Consider the following 22,170-nt stretch of genomic DNA (forward strand, 5'->3'; position numbering starts at 1 on the left):
TAAGTAAAACTGGAAATCAGTAGGTTAGTTATCACTGTTGGAAAAATCAAGAATTAGCAGTAAGAAAGCTCTTACTAAATCAAATCATAATTGGAACATTTATGTGGAAATAAAAAAAGTGGAATCAATGCTCATAAGTATTACCTACTTTTAGTCAACCCTTGTTAATCAAGAACTTGAAATTAATTTTGCACAATACAAAATAAATAGACTTTGTGCACTTCAGGTTAGAAAATTGAAAAGAAAAGCTGTTGCCATTATGCAGCAAGGCAATAAGGTGATTGAAACGCTTGTCTTCAGTTTGTCTCTTCACTTGCATTTGTATTCCAGTTAGTGTAAAGGTAAAGAGAAATGAGCAGGATTTTATTCTTGTTTGAATATATTAGATCAAAATTGAGGCTTATATTTGTATACATGGAAATAGGTGAGGTCATTTAATTTTCACTGATCTAAAATAAGTAATAAATAAAATTAATTTTGTTATGAAAAATAAATTATAGCATTAAATGATTAAGGCTTCTGGTTTTATCCTTTACCGCATGAGAGGGAGAATTTATTTAATGCTATCAGTGCAGAAGGAGCACAGGAATCATTTTCAGTTGCCTGCAGTTCTGCAGAGAAGCATATTGGGTTGAGTTTCTGTAGTAAGGTTTTTGTTTAGGGTTTTTTCATTTAGTGAGGCCAACCAAGTGGGAATTGTGAAAAGACTTACAGATTGTATTTTTTTTTAAAACGGTTCTTTAGATATGGGTGAATGCAACCTAAGTCTAAGGTTTTGAAATGTTTTTGCAAGATGAAAGGCTGTAATTTAACATTTGATATCTTTTCAGTGTACTTGAGGGAAATTGTATGAATGTGCTTAGGGATTTAATTGCTTAAAAGACATAAGAAATCAGGGTATCTGCGTTTCAGTATATTGTGTCCTGTAGAGGAGGATAACAATATTAAAAGACAAATAGTGATTACTTTTCTGAATTAGTTTGCTCGCTTGAAGAGCAGAGCTGTCTTAATTGAAGGGCATGAAATATCTCTACCTCTATATACACTATGTCATCTTACTTCTCCCTGGAGAAGAATATGAGAATAAAGAGGAAGCTAGAGTACATGAAATACAATCTTGAGAGTCCTAAACTGATTATACTAAAGAACAGAAAAGTCTCTCTCATTTCTTTAGATTGGATGTTGAAAGAAAGGCATTTGTGTTGTTACTGCCTTGTGTTTTCCCTTGTTGTTGATACACAAATACTCTTGATGAATATTGCATTTTACATTTTTCACAAATCAGTATGTTAATTTGAAAATAATATAATATATTTTAGAGAATGTAGATATGAAATGCTTTTAAATGGTACACAGTTTATCATAATGTTGAACTATTGCATATTGTTCAAAATTTTTTCCTGGTTTCTTCACTTAGAATTTCTCTATCTGTTACAAATTTATAGCCTCTTCAGTGAAGAAGCAGAGTCAGACTTAAAGGACTCTGAGTGTGGCTTGCGGGTTTATACATGTAGATATTTACAGAGCTGTATGAACAGTTTTCTATACTTATGGTAGATCCCACAGGTTTATAATCTATCATTATGTTGATAAATTAGTAGTTACATCTCCCAAATATTTGCTAGGTTTCTGTACTGTGCCTTGTTTTGTACTGCAACACTAGAATCAGCAGGCAAACATCCTAATGGGTGGTAGCTTGCCTAGGAAGAGCAGAGACTGCTCTCCTACTCTTTGCTTTTCATAAGGTCTTGTCTTTGTAAGAAAAATGAGAGCTCAGACAGGGGGTAATCCCTAAGCAGGTACAGTAAGAAGACTAAATATATTACTTTTTAAATTTCAATGTTAGCAGAAGCATGTTAATGCCAGGAGGACAGTGTCATGTTGGACTGCCGTGGCTTATTCAAGAGCCTTATATTACTGAATTATTCTTCTAACTCTTCAGTGTATCAAGAGCTTCTTTTTAAAAGAAGTGAAATCAATGCATATACAGAATAGTTAAGGGCAATGGATATGTAGTAAAAAGAGTGGAATGTTATGCAGTCACTATACACAGACAATAGTTACTTCTGTTTGGACTCCTGTTTGCAACTTTTGCTATTACAAATGGTCAAAATTAGTTGGCTTTCTCTTCTAATTCTGGCCTTTAAAGTCTTTTGTTATTTTTTAAGGAAAAAGTATTAATGCATATTCAGAGATTCCAGTCCTGTGCAGAGACCACAACCCAGTAGATGAGGAACATTCTTGAGAGAAGTAATCCAAATATTGCTTCATTATTTCAAAATCTTTCACAATTCTGGTGTTTTAAATGTGTTTGGGCAATAACATTTAAACTGTAGTTATCTGCCACTTACAGAAAAGAATCATGTAAAGTACACTTAACTAATGTAGTTTTGGAACACAATCCCATACTTACTTTTTGAAATATAAAATAAGATTATATGAACTAATGTCCTTTAATTTATTTGTAGTTTCATAGTGGAAGGGAAAGGATATTGTGTACAAAGGGAGTTATGTTTATGGTTTACCTTAACTGACAAGGATTTTTTTTTCTCACAAGTTTCTGTTTTATTTTTCATGCCTTTTCCCGCTTCATTGCAGCTTCCATTACCTTATTTTGTTGGTTTAACTATTTTCTACTAAATGCAATTAACAGCTAGTGCTATTTTTGTGTGAAAAATGCATGCTAAAATTAATGCAATGGATTTTAACACTAAAATCTTTTTTACAACTACGAACATAAAACACAAACTTTTAATAGAAAAGTCTATTATGATGATAGGCATTCTCAGATTATACTTCTGTATCTGATCCAATTGTGGCCTTTAACTTTTTTTATTCTAATATTTAAGCGTGCTGATGATATTTCAAGTTCACTGTCTGATACTACACTGCTTGTACACTTTTTTGGCAAGAAAGGAAAAGCTGAACTGAACTTCGAAGATTTTTATAGGTCAGTTTCAACTTTATTAATTCCTTTTAAAAAATATTTGTATAGCTGTTCTAATTAATATGTATTATATTACTATACACATAGGTTGTGCAGGTATGTTTATATAGTTTATGTTCCCTTTGTGTGCGTTATATACACAAAGAGCAAAATAAAACAGTAAGTGGCCCGACAGTAAAAAGTCCTCTTCCAATGCTGCTGCTTTTGCAAATTTTGTTAGCACTTGTGTGTTTAGTTAGTTTGGGGTGGAAAGGTTATGCCCCAGCCCTGTCCTCATTGGTAGGTAGGAACTTCTTTCTTGATTTTGAATTATCTATATCTTTTATGACTGTTTGTCAGTGCTTTAAAAAACATTTGGCTATTAGCTTAGTTATTGTGCCAGTAAATACAGAATTTTAAAATACAGGGAGAGTGCCATAAAAACAGAACCATAAAACTGTATGCTTCTGTATAATTGAAAGAGATACGTTTAGTTTTTGCTTCCTCAGTAAATACTCCCAATACCTATTGTCTTTATCATTATCACTTAGCTGTGTATTCCAATCAATCAGAAGTTTGCAAAATAGTTTGGCTTAAATGAAAAGTCCTGAAAAGTATTCAGTATTTTACATAATATAAACAACTGTATCATTAAGTGAAATCATGATGTAAGTTCAAAGTAGGAAGCAGCAAAGAAGGTAGTTTTTCAAACGGCATCTAGTTAGAATGCTACGGGTTGTAGTTGACAATCAGCTGAACTTGAGCTCCCAGTGCACTACTGTGACCAGGGAGCTAATTTCACCCTTGGTTGTAGGACTAGGACATCACACAGAATCAGGGAAGTTACATTTCCTTTTTATAGGTAGCTGGTTTTATATTTGGTGTCCAGAATATACTAAATGGGTTGTTAAGTTGGGAAGAGTTTATAGAAATATCATAACAGTGAAGTATTTTTAAAAAAGGGTTAGATTGTAAGACTGCAAGCACTCATCATACTTGGCTTCTTACAAAGGTGAGCTTAAATTGCAAACTCTAACTACATGGGGAATAAATTCTGGGAGTAAATGTAGTACCATGATGGAATTTTGAGTTTAGCATATACAAATAAAGATCTGTGGCCCACTGAAGAAGAAAACTGGGCAAACACAAACTGGAATTAGATTAGAAGTGTAACTATCAAATAATTTTAATCCATACTGACACGTTTCATTATTGTGTTGTTATATTGACTAGAAAATATGTCAATATAGATAAGGGATTTACCAAATTTACCATCAGTGCTGCAAAAAGAGAACTAATTTGTGTAACATTTTTTGGCTCATATTCTATGAGTCTTTTAAGGACATGAATAGTAGAAATATAAAGTATGACAATTTCTTCATGTTTATGTTTGTGCTTTAGATTTATGGATAACCTGCAAACTGAGGTTCTAGAGATAGAATTCCTTTCCTACTCTAATGGGATGAACACCATCAGTGAGGAAGACTTTGCCCATATTCTCTTGAGGTATACAAATGTGGAAAATACATCAAGTTACCTGGAGAACATGCGCTGCAGTATTCCTGAAGAAAAGGTAATTGTTTAGCAGTGGACCACAGCATGCAGTCCCAGTGTCATTAAGATGAAAACATAGCTTTCTTGGACTGAATTACTTAGCACCAGGATTTTATTCTGATCATAAACTGTGTCCCTGGTTTTTCAGATTACTTGCTGAATAAAAAGTAGAAGAATAAATAGCATAGAATTATGTTCCATAGGATTTAGCTAGTAATATTGTTGAAGTTCAGATAGAAGATAAAAATACAGGTTAAATTGCAAAAACCGTAAGACGTTAAAAAGAACAATATTCTAGCATTGAATTATTAAAAAAACCCTTTCTCCTCTCCTCTCCTCTCCTCTCCTCTCCTCTCCTCTCCTCTCCTCTCCTCTCCTCTCCTCTCCTCTCCTCTCCTCTCCTCTCCTTCCCTGTCCTTCCTTCTTTGCACTGCCACTGGAGTAGCATCTCTTCAGAAATAACATCACATTTTATCTCATTGTTTCATAGTCTTAATAGTAGATCGATTGTAATTATTGTTGGATGTGTGGGTTTTTTAATGACTGAAGAGACAGATATACTATAAATAGTAAAGGTCATGAGGTAGATAGTTCTTGATTTGTTTAACAACAAATATGTTGTCAGAAGTGTATCTGAGAGAAATGTAGTAGCAACTATGCATCAATGATAATCTAGAGGATAACATTAAAAGCAGCCCTTCAAACAAAGGATGTTTTGGATATACTTCTTCTGTTTGTGTTTACATAAGGAAATCAGATTAATCTAGCCTAGAAATCTAACTCTTTCAATAGCTATATCCTTTAATAACATTTACAGCAGAGCTTGCAAAGAAAAGTAATAAATCAGTTTGAACAGTTTGTTTGGGGTTTCTTTATTTGAGAAATGACATTGTCATTTCAGTCTTCACAGTAAGTAAGATCAGTCAACTGACCTGATAGAAGCACACTCCAAAAAAATCAACAGTTTTGTGTTCAGATATTTGGATTATCTGGTTCTTCCTGTGGTTTTACAGCAGTTAGGGCCACTGAGAGTTAAATATAGCTGGGAAAGCAGGGCTATCTCTTTGACCAGATTAGGTGTAAAATGAAGAAGTAAGATTGGGATCAGAGTTCCTGCTCAGTCACCCTTTCCAAGTTCCTGGTCTAGCTGCTGAGGTGCTCAGATCAAACTGCCATAAAAGGTCTGTGCAGCTTTCAATATTCAGAGCCAAGACAGTGCAACAGAACTGCTACAACTGCATGGTTCCAGATGGAAATCTAAAAAAACAAAGCCACTCACTTCAGGTCTTGCATAAAAACAATGATGTAAGTGTAGCTGTTGTACCGAGGATGGCAAGAATGACACAGGATTCAAGTTCAGGAGAAAGTGGGGCATTTAATTAATTATAAATCCGGTTATATACCTTAGGTCGCCAGAGTAACATGACATTATTGGTCCCTTGATCAACCACCCCCAGAATGATTGGCTGAGACTCCACAACACCCATTTTAAAACAACCTTCCAATGTACCATAACAAAAACTGGACAAGTTAGCAGGTTTTAGATACAGTCTTGGTTTACAAAAACCTCAAACTGTTTTCTGCTAGCTTGCGTGAGGAAGGAAAACTTCCCAGGATGCTGCAGAAAGCTGGAAAATTCCTCTGCATCTAGCTTTTTAGTATCCACATGTAAGTATCACCTGAGAAACTGAAAAATAATGACAGTTGTAGGTATAGAGAAATACTTTGAATGTCAAAGGTGAAGTTAATATAAGTACAGACATTTTTTTTTGAACACAAGAAAGTATTCTTTGAAGTTCATCTCTAGGTCTTCCAATGTCATAGCAAGTATTCCACTGTAATTTCCTCTTCTTGGTCTCTGGTGGGACCATCAGTGAAGGAAAACTTACATGTAGAAAGCTTTGTCACTTGTTTACAAATATACTTTTATGCTGTGTTCTGGGAATGTCCTGGCACTGGACTGGTGCCATGTATCTGTATGCCATATGCTATACCTCCATTAAGTAAAAGAAGACATTGCTGTTTTTCATAACTTTGTATCATTGGCTTGGTAAATGTCCTGTCAGTACAGTGGAAAAAGTAAATCCCTGTGACATCTCTTAATGCTGGCCACAGGCTTTTGAGAATGAGACTTTGCCTCTTACTGCCATGGAGGTGTTGTTCATATGTTGTTCAAATGTTGTCACATTTTTTACACTTGCCATAACACTATAATTTGAAAATTATAAAATGTGCTCTCTACTTCATGACAGTGATATGCTGCAATACTAATACTAACCAGAGGATTCCATTTAGAAGAAAAATTAGTCGAGTCTGTAAAGTAATAAGCCCCTACTCTCACAGCTGGTGATGTTAATCTTTCACGGCACTGTACGAAGAAGCCCCTAAAGCAACATGATGATCTTTTGTAATATTTTAGTTACATTAAAATGTTCAGCTGGCATGCTGCCTGCTCACAGGATGTCTTCCTCCTTTTACTAACTAGATGCCAAGCAGTGATTCATTTAAGCTGGCATCGTGAATTGCTATGGATATCAGCTCTGAAGAAAGTGCATTTTTAGCAGCATTGGTACATTAATCTGAATTTTCTTTGATGTAGTAAAATCTAATCTGTCCACATAAATAAAAAAGTTAGCTTCTTTTTTTTGTCGTGGTTTAACCCCAGCCATTGACCAAGCCCCACAAAGCCGTTCACTCACTCCCCCACCAGCAGGATCAGAGAGAGAATTGGAAGGGTAAAAGCCAGAAACTTGAGGGATGAGAAAGAGACAGTTTATTAGGAAAAGCAAAAGTCATGCACGCAAACACGATTTTTGCAGTAGCCTGACCTCTTACACTTATTTTGTGCATTCAGAATTTTTACGGACAAATAAGTGCACATGAAGGATTTGTGAACCTGAAAATGTCAGCTCAAGACTTCGGTGGATGTTTTCTACGATGGCTATTTTGCCACGAAGTTTCACTGATCTGGGAATTTCACAAATGCATGACAGAATTATTCCAGTCCGATAGAGTTTTCAGTCTAAACACAGTGCGAGAACTAGAACTTGGACACATAAACTATTAGTGTCAAATGCAATGAAACAAAAATACTAAATTTTTAGGATAAAAATTTAAATAAGGAGGTTGTTCTACTTGCATGTATGAAAGTTTCCTCCCAGTTGTGAAGGATCTGCTTGTTGAGAAAAGCAATTCATGATGGAGATGGGCCAAGCTCACCAAAGAGTTTATAAATCTTAGCTAGCACTTATGTAGGATCATTTAAGCAGGGGTTTACATCTCAAGTGTGTGGAGACCTATTAAATTCTTCTATTATAACAGTATTACGCTGCTGTCCACATTTTCCACAGTCCTTGCTGTTTCATATTGGTTTGCATCCAACCTCTGCCATCTTCTCCTCTGGCACAAACTTACATTTGTATGTTTTCTGTGTTCCAACATACCATAAAGGCTATGTATATGTTTGAGGACAGACATAGATCAATGTTTAGTTTGAACAGAAAGGCTCACAGGTCTTATTATTGCCTTCAAGTATATTTTCAGAGACAAGTACTTAAACAGGATAAAAGGATAAAAGCAAACAGAAAAATAGCCAGGAATTATAGTTAAATGAGTCTAGGGAGATCAAGTTTGACAAGGAATGCCATTCCATGTTCAGAATGGCTGAGACCAATGGGAATTTGATATAGGTAATGGTCCTGGCTTAATTCAAAGTCTCATTTTCAGGTCTCTTTCAAAATTGATTTAGAGATAGTTTATCAGATCTTTGGATCTCTAATTAAGACGAGAGAAGAGCAGAAAAAATATCACAAGGAATGAAGATAAAGTAAACTCTTTTAACAAGAAACTTTCAGTGAAACTTTCACAGAAGATACTCTAAAGTCTGGTCAAAATGCAATAGATTTTTTAAAAAGCTGAACAAACCTTCCAGTACTTGATACTTGGAGTATCAGCTGAAGAGACTTGGGTGTCTAAATCTGGATATGTAAAAATTGCACCTTAAAATACAGGCTTAAGGTAGATCATAACACATTTGTGGATTCATTCAATGTATTTATATGAGCAGACACACTCACATATATATAATAGTGGTTTGCAGGTTTTCAGTAGTAAACACACTCCAGTGTTCTTCCAAACCTACATTTTTTATTCTCAATATTGACTACTGTATTGTAATAATCCTGGAATTCTTAAAAATTGCCCTCAGCAATGGAACAGTATTTTTGATTTGCTCTGATGAGAATTGCAGTCTTGTTGCAGTCGCACAGAGGAAGGACATACTGCATTCCTCAAGAAACTCCAGTTCTCTGCTTTACTGACTTTTACTATAAATCCTCCTTTTTTTTTTTTTAATGGGTGTGGTATCTGTTCTTAAATGAAGTAGACATATATAATTGCAAGGTTTGTTTATTCAGTTGTTGTTACTACTGGTAATTCTTACAGTGCATATTGTTCTCCTGCTTTTTAGGGTATCACATTTGAAGAATTTAGATCATTTTTTCAATTCTTGAACAATCTAGAAGACTTTACAATTGCAATGCAAATGTATAATTTTGCAAGTCGTTCCATAGGTCAAGGTAAATATCTGTATTTTTACAAAAATACATTGATGTCCATATAGAACTGTTGACAAAAATGCAAATATGTTTTGTATTTCCTAGTTTTAATATTTCCAGTAAAAGGCTAAAAATGCTAGGACTCCAGCTTTCAGAGGAGAAGGCTTGGTCATATCATGAGAGATATTGTGCAAAGTCATGTAAGTGGGGGACAAGCTGAATGCAGAATAGTTGTCCATCAAATCCTACAATACAGGAGTTAAGAGGCACTTGACACCAGTGAGAGATCAGATTAAAGCAAACAAAAGCCTTTCTTTACACAGTGAGCATCTGAAACTTGGCCTTCTACAAAGGCTGTAGAAGAAAACAGTGTCACAAGGTCCAAAGACAGATCAGACAGATTTTTAACAAATCAGTAAGTGGGTACTGAAAGAACTAGGCATGTATGACCTACTAAAACCCTTAATAAAACAGTTGTGATGCTTGGGGAGTACAAGGTGAGCAATATGCAAAGTCGTCACTTGCATGCTCTCCTCAAGTAGCCTCTTCATGGGTGTGACCCAGTAACACCAGGATGGTCCTACCTCATGTGCCCTTACCAAGGGATTGTGTCATTTTCTCCTGCTCTATTTCTTGGGTTCAGTGTTGTGTCAAATAAGTAAATGCCATATATGTGGCATAGGTTTAATTATATGTTTTTCTAATTTTGTTATTGCACATAGTATAATATATGGATTGTTATCTTCTGTGGAAAACAATTGGCACCAATTAAGCAGTGTCATTTTATATCAGTTAAGAACTACTTAGTTTAGAACTGTGAAATTCAGTCTTAATTTTCACTTCTTGTTTTTTTGAGTATTTAAATGTGAAAACTCAGGTTAAAAGTTTACTTGTATTTCATAATAGGCTGTTCACAAAGTACCATTAAATTCACTTTTTAAATTTTTTTTCTGGTGCTCTCCTTATGCAGATGAATTCAAGCGTGCTGTGTATGTAGCCACAGGTGTGAAGCTTTCAGCACATTTGGTGAACACAGTGTTCAAGATTTTTGATGTCGACAGAGATGACCAGTTGAGTTACAAAGAATTTATTGGCATTATGAAAGACAGACTCAATCGAGGGTTTAGGGTAAGGATTCTAATTTTTATACTTATCTTAGTTGACTTTGCTACTTACCACTACTTTAGCATCTGTAGATTTCAAACCAGCAGTGCATATGTTTAAAGACATACATTTTATAGAAACACTGAAGCAACCTGTAAGATAAAATCCTTCGTAAATTCTTGATTTTTTTTTTTTTTTTTTTTTGTTAGAAAACAATACTTAGAGGACATGATGTACCTTTATAGTGGGCAAACCAAATAGGAGATGAGAAATCCCTCTACACTGTCATTTCTTCTGTATTGTGTGATTCATAGATTAGCATTAAGAATTTTAACAAGGGCCGCAATTATCTCTGTATTGCTTGCAGAGAAAAGAGAATTTGTCTCTCTCAAGCTCAGGAAGTTTAGTTAAAGGTCAACTCTAAATGCTCTTCTAAAACATTATATAAAATACCAAGTTGGAAAGAGTTGCAGCAGAAGGTAGTTTTAATTTTCAAATAAAGAATTAGTGGTGTTGAACAATGCTATGTTCTAGTCCAGAGGTGATTTTAATAATTAAACCCTGTACCTAATATATTCAAGTATAATAAGCTAGAGGGCAAGAAATTACTTGCAGTCATTTTTTTTCTTCATATGACAGGTGATAACATTTTTAACTAAATGTAAAATGGTGTTCTAACTAACAACCTTATTGTTTTACTGCTTAGACATAAATCTTAAAATGTATTATGGTTCCTAAAGTCACATTTCAATATGTTATTTCTGTAATTTTAGTTAATTTTAGTTAGCTTCCCAAATGTAATTTTAGAACTTTCTGTGGTGTTGAGTCTAATAGTTTACTTGTTATTTCTGTAATATTATGATCAAACATAAAACGTGGATAACAACCACTCCATTTGTAAAAAACTTATTTCCTCGTTGGTCCTCAATTCCTTTTATTATGGTGTGGTAATGATGATTGTTTCACAATTGTTTCAAGCTGTTCAGCTATATGTTTTAATTGTTTACTAATTGTAAATGTGCAGTGTATGTGAATTTAACCAGAAAACAGTCCGCTTACTAAGTAATTCTTGTAATTGTATTACATGTTTCTATTTCACAAAATGCATGACAGAAATCACATATAATTCTTAAAAATCTGTATCATCCAGCACTATTCAGTCTTCTGTGTGTATCTTGCTTTTGCCTGGACCACTATAAAATATTCCAGTGGCCTGCAAAAAAACTATAAAGAATAGCCAATATTCAGAAGAATAATAGTCTTTCATAAATTATAATTCTGATTTAAGTTAAATACTAGAAATCTCCTGAATTACATAGGAGATAGTTGTGATTTGGTCCTGTAATTCAGTTAAATGCATTCTCTTCGCTAATCAGTAGTATTCCAAGACAATTACAGTATTAAACTGAGGAATTACAATTTCCACTAAGTTTTCCTAAGTGTCACACCAAGTTTTTCCACAAGTGGATAATAGTAAAAATTCTGCAAAAATTTGCTTTCATAAAAAAAAAATCTGTAAAAATTTTGCCTTAATAAAAACATCTCCCACCCACTGCAGTCTTGGTTTAGAATGACAAGTAGAAAATGCCTAAGAACCTTTTTTCCAGATGGTGGAAACTGTCATTAATTGCTTCCTATTGTTTGTACATTAAAAGTTACAGAGTATTTAGTGTGTCCAAAACAAGTAAAACTTTGCCCTCTTGCTCCTACAATGTGGAGGGCTCAAATGTCATCTTGCGCTAAATCAAAACTAACAAACCACTAACCTTTTCTTTATCAATAACTTATCAATAATCTTTTCTTTATCAATAACTGTATTTTGAATCCATATTCAAAGATTCAGTCAGTTCCATTATACAGATAAAAGATCGTAACAGCTTTGGCTTATTCAGTATTTTGTAGCAACATAGAAATCCTGGCCATGAGAAATCTGAACCCATTTATGAAGTACAAATGCCTGATTTTAATGTTAAGTGTCCCACAATTAATGTCTGACAATTAATGTAGTGTCTGATTATCTTTCCAAAAACATCCCAAAATAAAAATTTCAATTAGGCCTATGATTTGAAGTACGATTTTACATCTTGGACTTAGCAATTCAACCTTTTTAAAAATTGTTTCACTAAAATGTTTGCCCAGAATCTTGAGGGCGTTAGAACTTGGTACTGGGACCCTGTATTTTAGAAAAGGGCATTTTGTGGTTATATAGCCAGACTAAAGTAAACCTATTTAAGAGCAAAGAGTTACACAAGTGCAATGAAAATGCAGTTCTGAAACGTCAGTCAGTATGTACCAGGTTTGTCCTATTTAAAAGCTTAGCTTTGAACTTAAAAACTTCAGGAGTGTCAGGTACTACCTCTTATAAGAACACAATAAATGCTCATTTTAATACAGATTTTAGATACGTTTTTGGAAAAGACTTTACCAAATGAAATTTCTCTTTTTCTGCAATTTAGTACCTTAACTTGAAACCTTGTTTTTGTCTTAGTAGTTTGAAATAATCTCATATGTTAAGCTGCCATCAAGTGGTCAGTCAGAATATTGCCATAAATTTATTAAAAATATTCAGACATGAAAAGCTTTAGTTTTGCTTACTGTTTAGTTAAAATAATTATTTCCTTTTCTTTTCCCCAAATTTAAAAATATATAATAAGATTCCCTTTCCTTTACAAATTCTATTTTTAAACTGAAAGACTTGGAACTTAATGACTAAATGGTAAAACATTTTGCATAACACATACTGTACTGTATCTCCTAGCTATTTGTCAATTAAAGCCATTTTTTTGTATTTTCATGATACCGTTGTCTTACGCTTACCCCTGGCTGCCTCCACATGTTGTCTGCATCTGCGCACTTCTGCTCCACAGGGCTACAAACCTATACAGAGGTATACTACTTTCAAATCCTGCGTGAGGAAGGAGCTCTATAGCAGATAAATGACGGTATGTGTTAGCCACCAGTCTGAGTGTGCTGGCATGCCTGCAGGAATGGCTGAGTGTTGAGCTTTCACTGCTTTGTTTCCTGTTCCAAAACTCAGGAATAGGTTATATGACTGCAAGCAATGTAGTAGCTCAAGGCATCACATTGTGTGATTGACTGAAGCAGTAGAATTTTATCCTGGAGCTGGTAATGACTGACTCACACTGTCACTGTTTTGTAAGCCAGCTGCGATTTTATACTGTGTTTGGAATTAGGAAAAGTATTCTTTCATAGTTTCTGTTGCTGTTTTCTGTCTGTCCTGTTACCCCTTCTTAAGTAATTTCTCAGGTACTTATAGCTAATAAGTAGTTACCAAGGAAGATTGTAGAGGCAGATTTTTCTGACTTTCAGTGACTGGATTCTATTTTGATTTATACTGTTACATTCTTGAAAGCAATAATGTATTATTGGTTAAATTAATGCTGTACCAGCAATTTTGAAAAATCAGCACTGTGTCCACACATGATCACCATGGCTGTTTTCACATATTCACTACATGAATGTCCATTCGTGCAATTCAGTTGTACTGGGGGTTTTGGTAAATACTGAGGTGCACGTATTCTGTAGCCATATTGTGAAACTGTCACACAGTGGACACAGCAGACTCTGTGTTAGTAGACATTTCTCCTCTTACATGAAGCAAGAGTTTGTTCCTTTGCAATTCAAGGGTTTTTCCTGTTTCCATGTAAAGACTTTGCAGGAGTTGCTATGAAGGCTGTTGGCTCCCAGATGTATTTTTTACAGAGGGGAGGAGCAAAGAGATGTACGCCATGACAAGCAAGGCCCCATGGCCAGTGGTCTGCTCTGAGTGACCCTGTGAGGGGTACAGCACATCTCATGCTCCTGATCCAGGAGGGTTTGACTGTCATTCCCCTGCTGTTTTTAATTCTGAGGCACAATATTAAGCTGAGATTTTTTTGTTCAATAACCATCTTCAGATGGCTCCATACATTGTCATATTGGCCTTCTGAGTCCTCCTCTGTTCTGTCATATGCCTCTCCGAGCACTTGTATCTGATTAACCCTTCCTTTCTAACTCTGAAATAGCATGTCAGGAAAGCAAAGAGAAGCACCTTGGAACCTCTTCATCTGGGGGGATATCTGGCTTCCATCAGCAGTGTAAAATCTGAGTCTGTAAGGATGAGAGATGGGGTCTCTTTACCCAGACTGGTAGCCCATCAGCTCTCCAGTCCCACTACCATTTTCTTTTGTAGACCCCTGCGCAAGATAGGCAAGGGAGAGGGAATGTATCTGAAGTATTGACATGTTCCTGTGTCACAGTATGTCATGTAGCACAAACCATGTTGTTTGGAACTTCTCAGACCTTTTTTTTTTTTTCCAGTGAAGTGTCACATCTTTTGAGCAGGCTGGTCCTTTGAAATTCAGCAGTAGAGATGGTTTGGGGCATGTCCGGGGGTACACAGCTGGTTTGTCCTACTAGAAAGATGAGTTCTGTTTGATCTGCATATGCTCTTCCTCCTGTATGTGTAACATTTAGCACCCATAGGATTATGTCTTTATTATTTTGATTAACTATTAACACTTTTAAAATTATGCTTCCTTTTTAGTATTATAAACCTAATACTGAAGCATTGTACTAATATGTGAGGGACAGAACAGGAAATTTGATCTTAACAAAGCGTCTGGTTTCTCCACCTTACTAATGGGAAGTGTAAATGACTAATAAAGTAGTTTAAACAACATTTTAGTAATCCAAGTCACTAGTCACGTGAGAGGAAAGTCATGGCTTTAGCTTAATCTTCTGACTTTCAAAGCTTCCTTTCTTCTTTTCTCATGTAATTTTAAAAACAATTATTAGGAGTACTTCGTCTTTTTGTCAGAACCCACATTATAGTTGCATTGTTTAAACTGTAAACTTTCCAAGATGTGGAACAGCTCTTGCAGGAAACTGGCAAAATGCTACACAGTCATGATGCTTCCCTAATCATTTCAGTGAAGGGTATGTGACCAAGTACAAGAAAATGCAGTGACACAAAGGAATCCAGTGCCTAATCAATAGAATTATCTTGGTGACAAAAAGAGAGACTGTGGTAAAAGCATCAAGTGTACATACATCAATCACCACCTTGTCAGATCTAAATTCAGGCACTAAATTAATTAATTCATATACTGAGATGATGTAAACTGGGAAAAAATGTACCATGGAGATTTATGAAGGGTGATGTTTCATTCTGTATAAAGTCATTTTCCAAAAAAAAATTGAATTACAGTATGTCTACACTACCCATTTGGAGACAGAGAAACCAGGTTAGATGTCAGGGCATGGACTTGGCTACAGGCAGCCTCACTGAGTTAATGTAGAGGCTGCTGGTTATTTACCCTGTTGTGCTTCCCACCTGGAGCTCCTGGATGCTAGTACCAAAATTACTCTCGTAGGCAAGCTTGCTTGAGTAGGTCTGTAACAAATAGCTGTTGCTTGTGCACTGAAGAATACAATGTAAGCCTTGTATGTATAAAATTCCCTCTTCCCTGCTGACACATTAGTTCGCTACTGCTCTTCACTTGAGCAAGTGCTTCTTGTCTCTTAACACGAGTCAGGATCACAGAATTGTTAAGGTCAGGAAAGACCTCTGAGATCAAGCCCGGGCATTACAGTGACAGAACCAGTTGTTAAGAGTTCCATTTTGTGCAAAACATTGCATAACTCATAATATTTCTTCAGATTTGTTGTAAGCTTCTACCAAGGTTCATTGCAAGTGCCAGTTAATGGAAACAGAAACTTTAGCGAAGGCATGTGAAGTGATTTGGTGAAAATAGTGTGGAGCAGAACAGAGATAGTTCTGTCTTTGCCATACATCGTGGAGTGAAAGTGGATTTATATAATTCTAAAAATCATTATTTTCCATTTAGTGTGTAAATTGAAAAGATAATAAAAATGGAATAATTTGATTTGAAATTGAACAATTTCAGTGGGTAATTAAATTTCAGTCTGATGTCCAAAGAAGCACATAAATGTACATGAAATACAAAAATCAGCTGCAACTACATCCCAAAGTTAGGTGCAGTGCAACTACTATTAATTTTTCCAAATATAAATGTACAGTTCATTGTGCTTTGAAACATTGTGCTTTTCTACAGTAAATGTAGAACTCTGGTGAAGGAGATTAAGATACTTGGCACGCTTACCACAGATTATACCCTGCTTTGAATCTGCACTCTGAAAAGTGGTAAACAGCACATTGTGCTGTATGTCACGTATCTCCAAAATGCACTAATGCCATTATTCCACAGTGTAAAGAATGTTGTACGTGTATAATAAATAATGAAAATTTCTCCTTGGGGAATAACTGTACAAGCTGTGTGTGGCCCCTGCAGGGCACACAGCCTGACTCGAATTGGCAGGTACTCCTTTGCACACATTGCAGGGAGAACTGAAAAACATGTTTGTAGAGAACTGCCTAACAGAGCATGGAGCAAAGCTCTGCTTTGAATGTCGTGTGGAAGGATTATCTAGGAAGTTTCTAACAAAGCCCTTTCAAAGTTAATTTCCAAAAAGGGATGCTAGAGACCAACTTACAAAGGGATTACAGTCCATTTAAAGTACTGTTCGCTAAACTATTTGTGTGCTCAGTAACTGTAATAGATACTTAGGCCATAACTGTGATTTTATTGACTACTGAAGTATTGAAAGTAACTATTACATCACAAATGTAAATCTAGAAATTAATTTCTGTGTACTAGTAATTTTCTGAGCATCTTAAGATTTTTTGTATTAAAATAACTGATTTCTAGATGGTCTGAATATTGTGGAGTTTCAAAATTTCTCATTAAAAGCTTTTAGGAGGTAATGGTTAATAGCTGAAAAGAGTACCTTGAGACTGACTGAGGAAGGAAATTTCTTTTGAAAAAGACATGAAAAACTGAAGCATGGATTCAGAACCTCATTTCCAGCCATTTCAACTATAAATTGCTGTCTTTGGTAAACACTTCATTCTGTCAAGTGAGATTAAATTTGTCATGTAGCTAATCTTTTTAAAGCTTTAAATTTATATACTTTCCTAGTACACAGCAATTGAATACATCTATTGTAAAAGATAGCTTTAAAAAAAACAAAAGCGGCTGTTGCTTACTGTTTGAAGAGACTTTTGCTTACCTCTTCTCTAAAGCAGAGAGGTGAAAAGTGTGTGATTAGGCACACCTTCCTGACTCATCTTACAAAAGTAACTGGAAATTGCAGAACTTGCACTTTTGATCCTAAACCTGACAAGAAACTTAAAAACATACCTGGATACAGTGGGAGGAGATTATGCCAGTGAAAGGCAAAAGCACTGCAGAATGAGTGGACAGACTGTTCCTTCTGCGGATTTGGTGCACTGAGAGTAGGTACAACAGTGCACACATTAGAAATAAGTACATTAGAAATAAGTGGATGAACAGTCAGTGTATTTCAGCATTTCTTTTAATGACTTTCATGAACATTTCTCTGAACTTGTTTCATAAAATAATAAATGCATATCTTAAAGCACAGGTTAATAAACAATATGCTTTTGTTAAATAATGCAGTGCAATTTGCAAGTAATGCATTTTTTCATGAGATTGACTATATATCTCAAGTAAATTATGCATTCATCTAATATTTCTAATATTTCATTTAACATCTGTATCATATACTACCGTGGATTAGATTGTTTTCTGCATATTTACAACTTCTCTGTAAAATTCTATGCTTTCTAATTAAACAAGATGAGGGATAAGAATAAATAGATGTAGGCTTCACTGTCTAATGGTGGGTTTTAATGTACTGCAGTGTGGCAATCTCTTTAACACCTTCACTCAGTTCAACCAAAACAAGATATTGGACAGTCTCTCACCATGTGTCCTGGTTTTAGCTAAGAGCAAGTTAATTTTCTTCCTAGTACCTGCTACAGTGCTGTGTTTTAAATATAGGATGAGAATACTGTTGATGACACACTGATGTACTGGTTGTTATGAGCAGGATTTACACAGAGTCAAGGACTTTTCAGCTTTTCACCCCACCCCACCTGTGAGGAGGCTGGGTGTGCATAAGGAGTTGAGAGGGGACACAGCCAGGACCCCAAGTGGCCCAAGGGATGTTCCACACCATGTGACATATGCTCAGCATATAAACTAGGAGCAAAGTGGCTTCTTTCCCCAGTTATTCTAATTCTTAGTATCTCTCCATCTTTCTACACTTGCTATGAAAATAGACTTGCGGAGTTAGGAACAGAGGAAGAACTAATGAGATCCAGTGATAACTACAGATAGTATGGAGCACAGAGCAGTGCATCTCCCAGGCCAGCCCTTGGCCAGATTTCCTCTCCATTCAATTGACAATTATTCATGTTGCTGAACTACAATGCACTTTAGGATTAAGGTAATCTAGTATAAAGAAGCTTTCATGTCATCTGCCTATATGGTATTTGGCTTTTGCTGGTACCTCAGTTTAATGAACATCAATAATTTTCTATGCTTTTTGTTTGGTGTCACAGGTGAACTTTTTAGTACAGTGTCAATACAAAGAAACAAGGAGCAAAACTAGAGAGGGAGGTGGACATACCTGAATAAAGAAGAAATACTTTCTTGCATCTTTTAATATAAATAGGCTATTTGTTGAATGCTAACTGTGTGCTGTGAGGTGAGGATGCCTTTTGAATACTTAACCTTTGTATGGATTTATGACCCTCATTTTACTGAAGTAAATTTGATCTCTCATTATTTTAATATTCAAACATCTATCTAGTGTGTATGAGTCTGAAAAAAATTTAAGGTAGAATTAAGGAATTTAGTGAATGATATCTTTTTTCCAATTATATGTTTTTCACAGGAGACTCCAAAGTATGGTTGGAAGGAATATTACTCTTGTGTGATGACTGTAACCAGTGAACATCTCAGAGATCTATGGAAGCAATTTCGGAGACGAGATATGCTGAGATAAAGGAAGAAATCAGGATTATCTGCACTGGCTAGAATTATTTATTCCCATGAATTCTTAATGAAGAACAAATTAACCCAGGTGAATTGTGAATCTTCCAGCTGCAGTACAAAACACAGAACTTCTTTTCCATTTAGTGTAGTGATCATCAACTCCTAAAACTGCTTTTCAGTATATATTTTATTTAATTGATGAACTAACTATGCCACATGAGTGGCAGAAGCCTTTTTTTGTAAGAACACCTTTTGAATATTATTTTTTATTATTTTGAGATAAATTTGTCATTTAAAAGAAAACAAAAATAAGTCTTACACCTGGGCAGGAAGATGTTTGGCAGTGAAGAGAAACTGCCTGCATCAGCTTAGACTGTGAATTTGCTTTCAGAAGAGCACTATTTAAAGTTTGTGCTAAAGTGAAAATGAGACTACTTCAAGCATCATAACATTATATATGAGTTGAATGGACAAATTAAACTCTTAGAAGCTGTTATTTTACAAAGAGAGTAAAGCTGTTACAATGATAATGTGAATGATAGGTATTTACCTAAGAAAAGTACTGTATGGACTATAATGTTCAAATTCTCCAAGTCTTATTATTATGTTTATGAATTTATCCTTTAAAAAATAGTACAGATTTTAAGATGTCTTACAAGCAGTATGTCAAAGAAAAGTCAAAATGTTCAAATTCATGTAACACACACTTTGTAATATTTATTATAAATTTTATTGCCATACACTGATATGTTTCTGGTAGAGTACAAATTCATGTGTTTCTTGTGAATAGTGCACTTTTATATGAAGTGGCACTGAGTAGAAGTTATAGTTGTCTAATTTGCTACTCCGGAATGCAGTATCTGAAAACTAGATAAATAGCTTGTGTTTGTGTCAAACAGAAAACCAACAAAACATGAATGCATGTGGCAGTACAGAACAACACTAAGTAATATTACTTGAATATTACTTGTTTGATATTCAGCAACAGCATTTTTCCTTACTCCCTATTAAGATTATTGTTAGGTAGTAGGAATTAAATCCACACAAACAATAACACATATTTTTTACACCCTTCTTGAAAAGGTTCACTGGACATTGAATAAATCTGTATCTGTTTAGGAACAGACTGTGCCTTGAAATACTTTTAGCTGAATACACACATACTTAAACTAATGTCAAAAAATTGTCATCAGAAACACAAATATTTAGTAGTCAGACAATCAGAACTAAAATAATGCTTTTAAATATCTTACTACTCCATATACATGAAAAAAAACTTTAAAAATTTATTCAATGCACATGTTCTTCAGTTACCATCTTATATGTAATGTGAATAGATGTATGGTATCTGTGTAACAGTGCACCTAAGTTTAGAAATGCTTAATTTATATTAAGATTTATCTCTCACAGAAAAATCAAAACAAAATGAGAAGGAAGCTTTTTTTAAGAAATTCCACACTGGGAACTGTAGAAAAAATATGTGCTAAGTGTGGCTTTTATCTGAAAAAAAACCCCAAAACCCAAGCCAGTTCAGAATACTATCAAAGGATGATAGTTCAGTTTATATTTCATGATAAATAAATTCAAAATTTCCACCTTGGTGTCCTTAAACTACTGACAACAAGAAAAAAATGAAATGAATTGAGATAAAGGTTCTTGAATTGACACAGCAGAACACAGATAAGGTGCAATCCCTGTGTAATCATTTAGGGAATCAACTGTATTCAATGTATCGTCTCGGTACGCAGAACTGTCTCACTGCTTCTTGTCAGCATATGCAAAACCCAGTTTACTACTTCAGTGATGAAGGACAAAAAAAAGGGAAGAAAACGTTGGGAGTCACTGAAGGGGTTCCTGTCCTTCCTTTTCATTCATGACTTCCCACTCACAGTGATCCTCCCCTTGGAGGAAGCAGCAGTACCATCACCATTTTGCTCTTCCACTGCCCTAGGCAATAGTGCACTTTGCTTTTATGGCTGGCTTGAGGCAATTTTAGCATTTTTCTATATATTTCCTATCTATAGTTACTTAATATAAAATAGAATGTGAAAGTGTCACATTAGTTTTTAAGACTATTTTTTCTTCATGTTTAATAATGTTATTTAATATAAATATGAATATATACATATAATATTCTTGTTTATTTCAAAATAAATGCACTTGAAACTAATATTCTTTGCAGTGTATATAATTAAGATTCTTTTGTCATAATAATTTTTTTTTTTTTGTAACATGAATGTATAAGCACTTTGAATTAGAGCATCTCACCATCACAAAAAAATAGACTTGTTTCCTTCTTTTAGTCATCTCTTTATATAGCTTTGCTTTTCAGCCACAGAATTCTGCATAAAAGACCTGAAAATGCAAGGACAGGTGAAAACAAGGCAGGGTAATGGCACATGCCATCTGCTGTAGAGGCACCCCTCGGATAAGCAGCAGTCACTGGGCTCAATAAAACCTTGTTCAAAATCTGCAAAATTCCTGGCAGCACAGAAAATGTGTATGCTGCAACTACATTATGTAAAAAGTTGCATAAATTAAGGCTTTGCTTAAAACCAGCTCTTGTTCTCCTCTGTAAGTTGGGAAAACTGTAATGATAAAAGTAAATATTCAGAGGATGCTTAGGAACTGCCCACAGATGCCTAGACCAGCTGGGATAAAATGAGAACTAGCAAACCTTCAGCTTTGGGTAGCCTTGTGATACTAACCAACTTTGGTCTGAGCTGTGATGAGCTCCTAGTTCCTGGTAGAATGTCCTGGAGAGCAGGCTGCTCCCTGAGAATCTGCTGATGTTTAAGATCACAGTGGCAGTTTCCCTCCTTGCACATTTTAGCAGTAAGTGGATACAAACTCCTTCCACTGTAGATTCTTGCTTTGTATGACATAGAACGTTATCAACCTGAAGGAAAAAAAAAACTACTGAACAGCGACTTTCAGCATTTTGTTAGTCACACTGCCTGGTTTCTGTAGTTATTTGATCTCTTCTTCTCCATGTAAATATCAGGATACAAATGCATTGAAATAAAGGGGAAAAAATTATACAGAAATTTTTCATTTTGATTTGACAGTGTGATACAATGATCATTACCTAATGATGTGCCTTGCTCTCTTGTCCCACTGAGGATATTTTCAAGACAGTTTCTAG

At 35.0% G+C, this 22,170-nt stretch overlaps 1 protein-coding gene across 1 annotated transcript in view; it reads left to right on the top strand.

Moving 5' to 3' along the window:
* Positions 1–20,836, top strand: part of MICU3 (mitochondrial calcium uptake family member 3) — a 54,039-nt gene extending 33,203 nt beyond the window's left edge. The window contains exons 10-14 of the mRNA XM_032108572.1: positions 2,850–2,950; positions 4,328–4,499; positions 8,949–9,057; positions 10,007–10,164; positions 18,925–20,836. Of these exons, the coding sequence (XP_031964463.1) occupies positions 2,850–2,950; positions 4,328–4,499; positions 8,949–9,057; positions 10,007–10,164; positions 18,925–19,035 (651 nt within the window). The 3' untranslated portion in view covers positions 19,036–20,836. The remainder of the gene's footprint in view (positions 1–2,849; positions 2,951–4,327; positions 4,500–8,948; positions 9,058–10,006; positions 10,165–18,924) is intronic.
* The last annotated feature ends 1,334 nt before the right edge of the window (positions 20,837–22,170 follow it).

This window comes from Corvus moneduloides, chromosome 5, assembly GCF_009650955.1.
Source record: "Corvus moneduloides isolate bCorMon1 chromosome 5, bCorMon1.pri, whole genome shotgun sequence".
Lineage (NCBI taxonomy): Eukaryota > Metazoa > Chordata > Aves > Passeriformes > Corvidae > Corvus > Corvus moneduloides.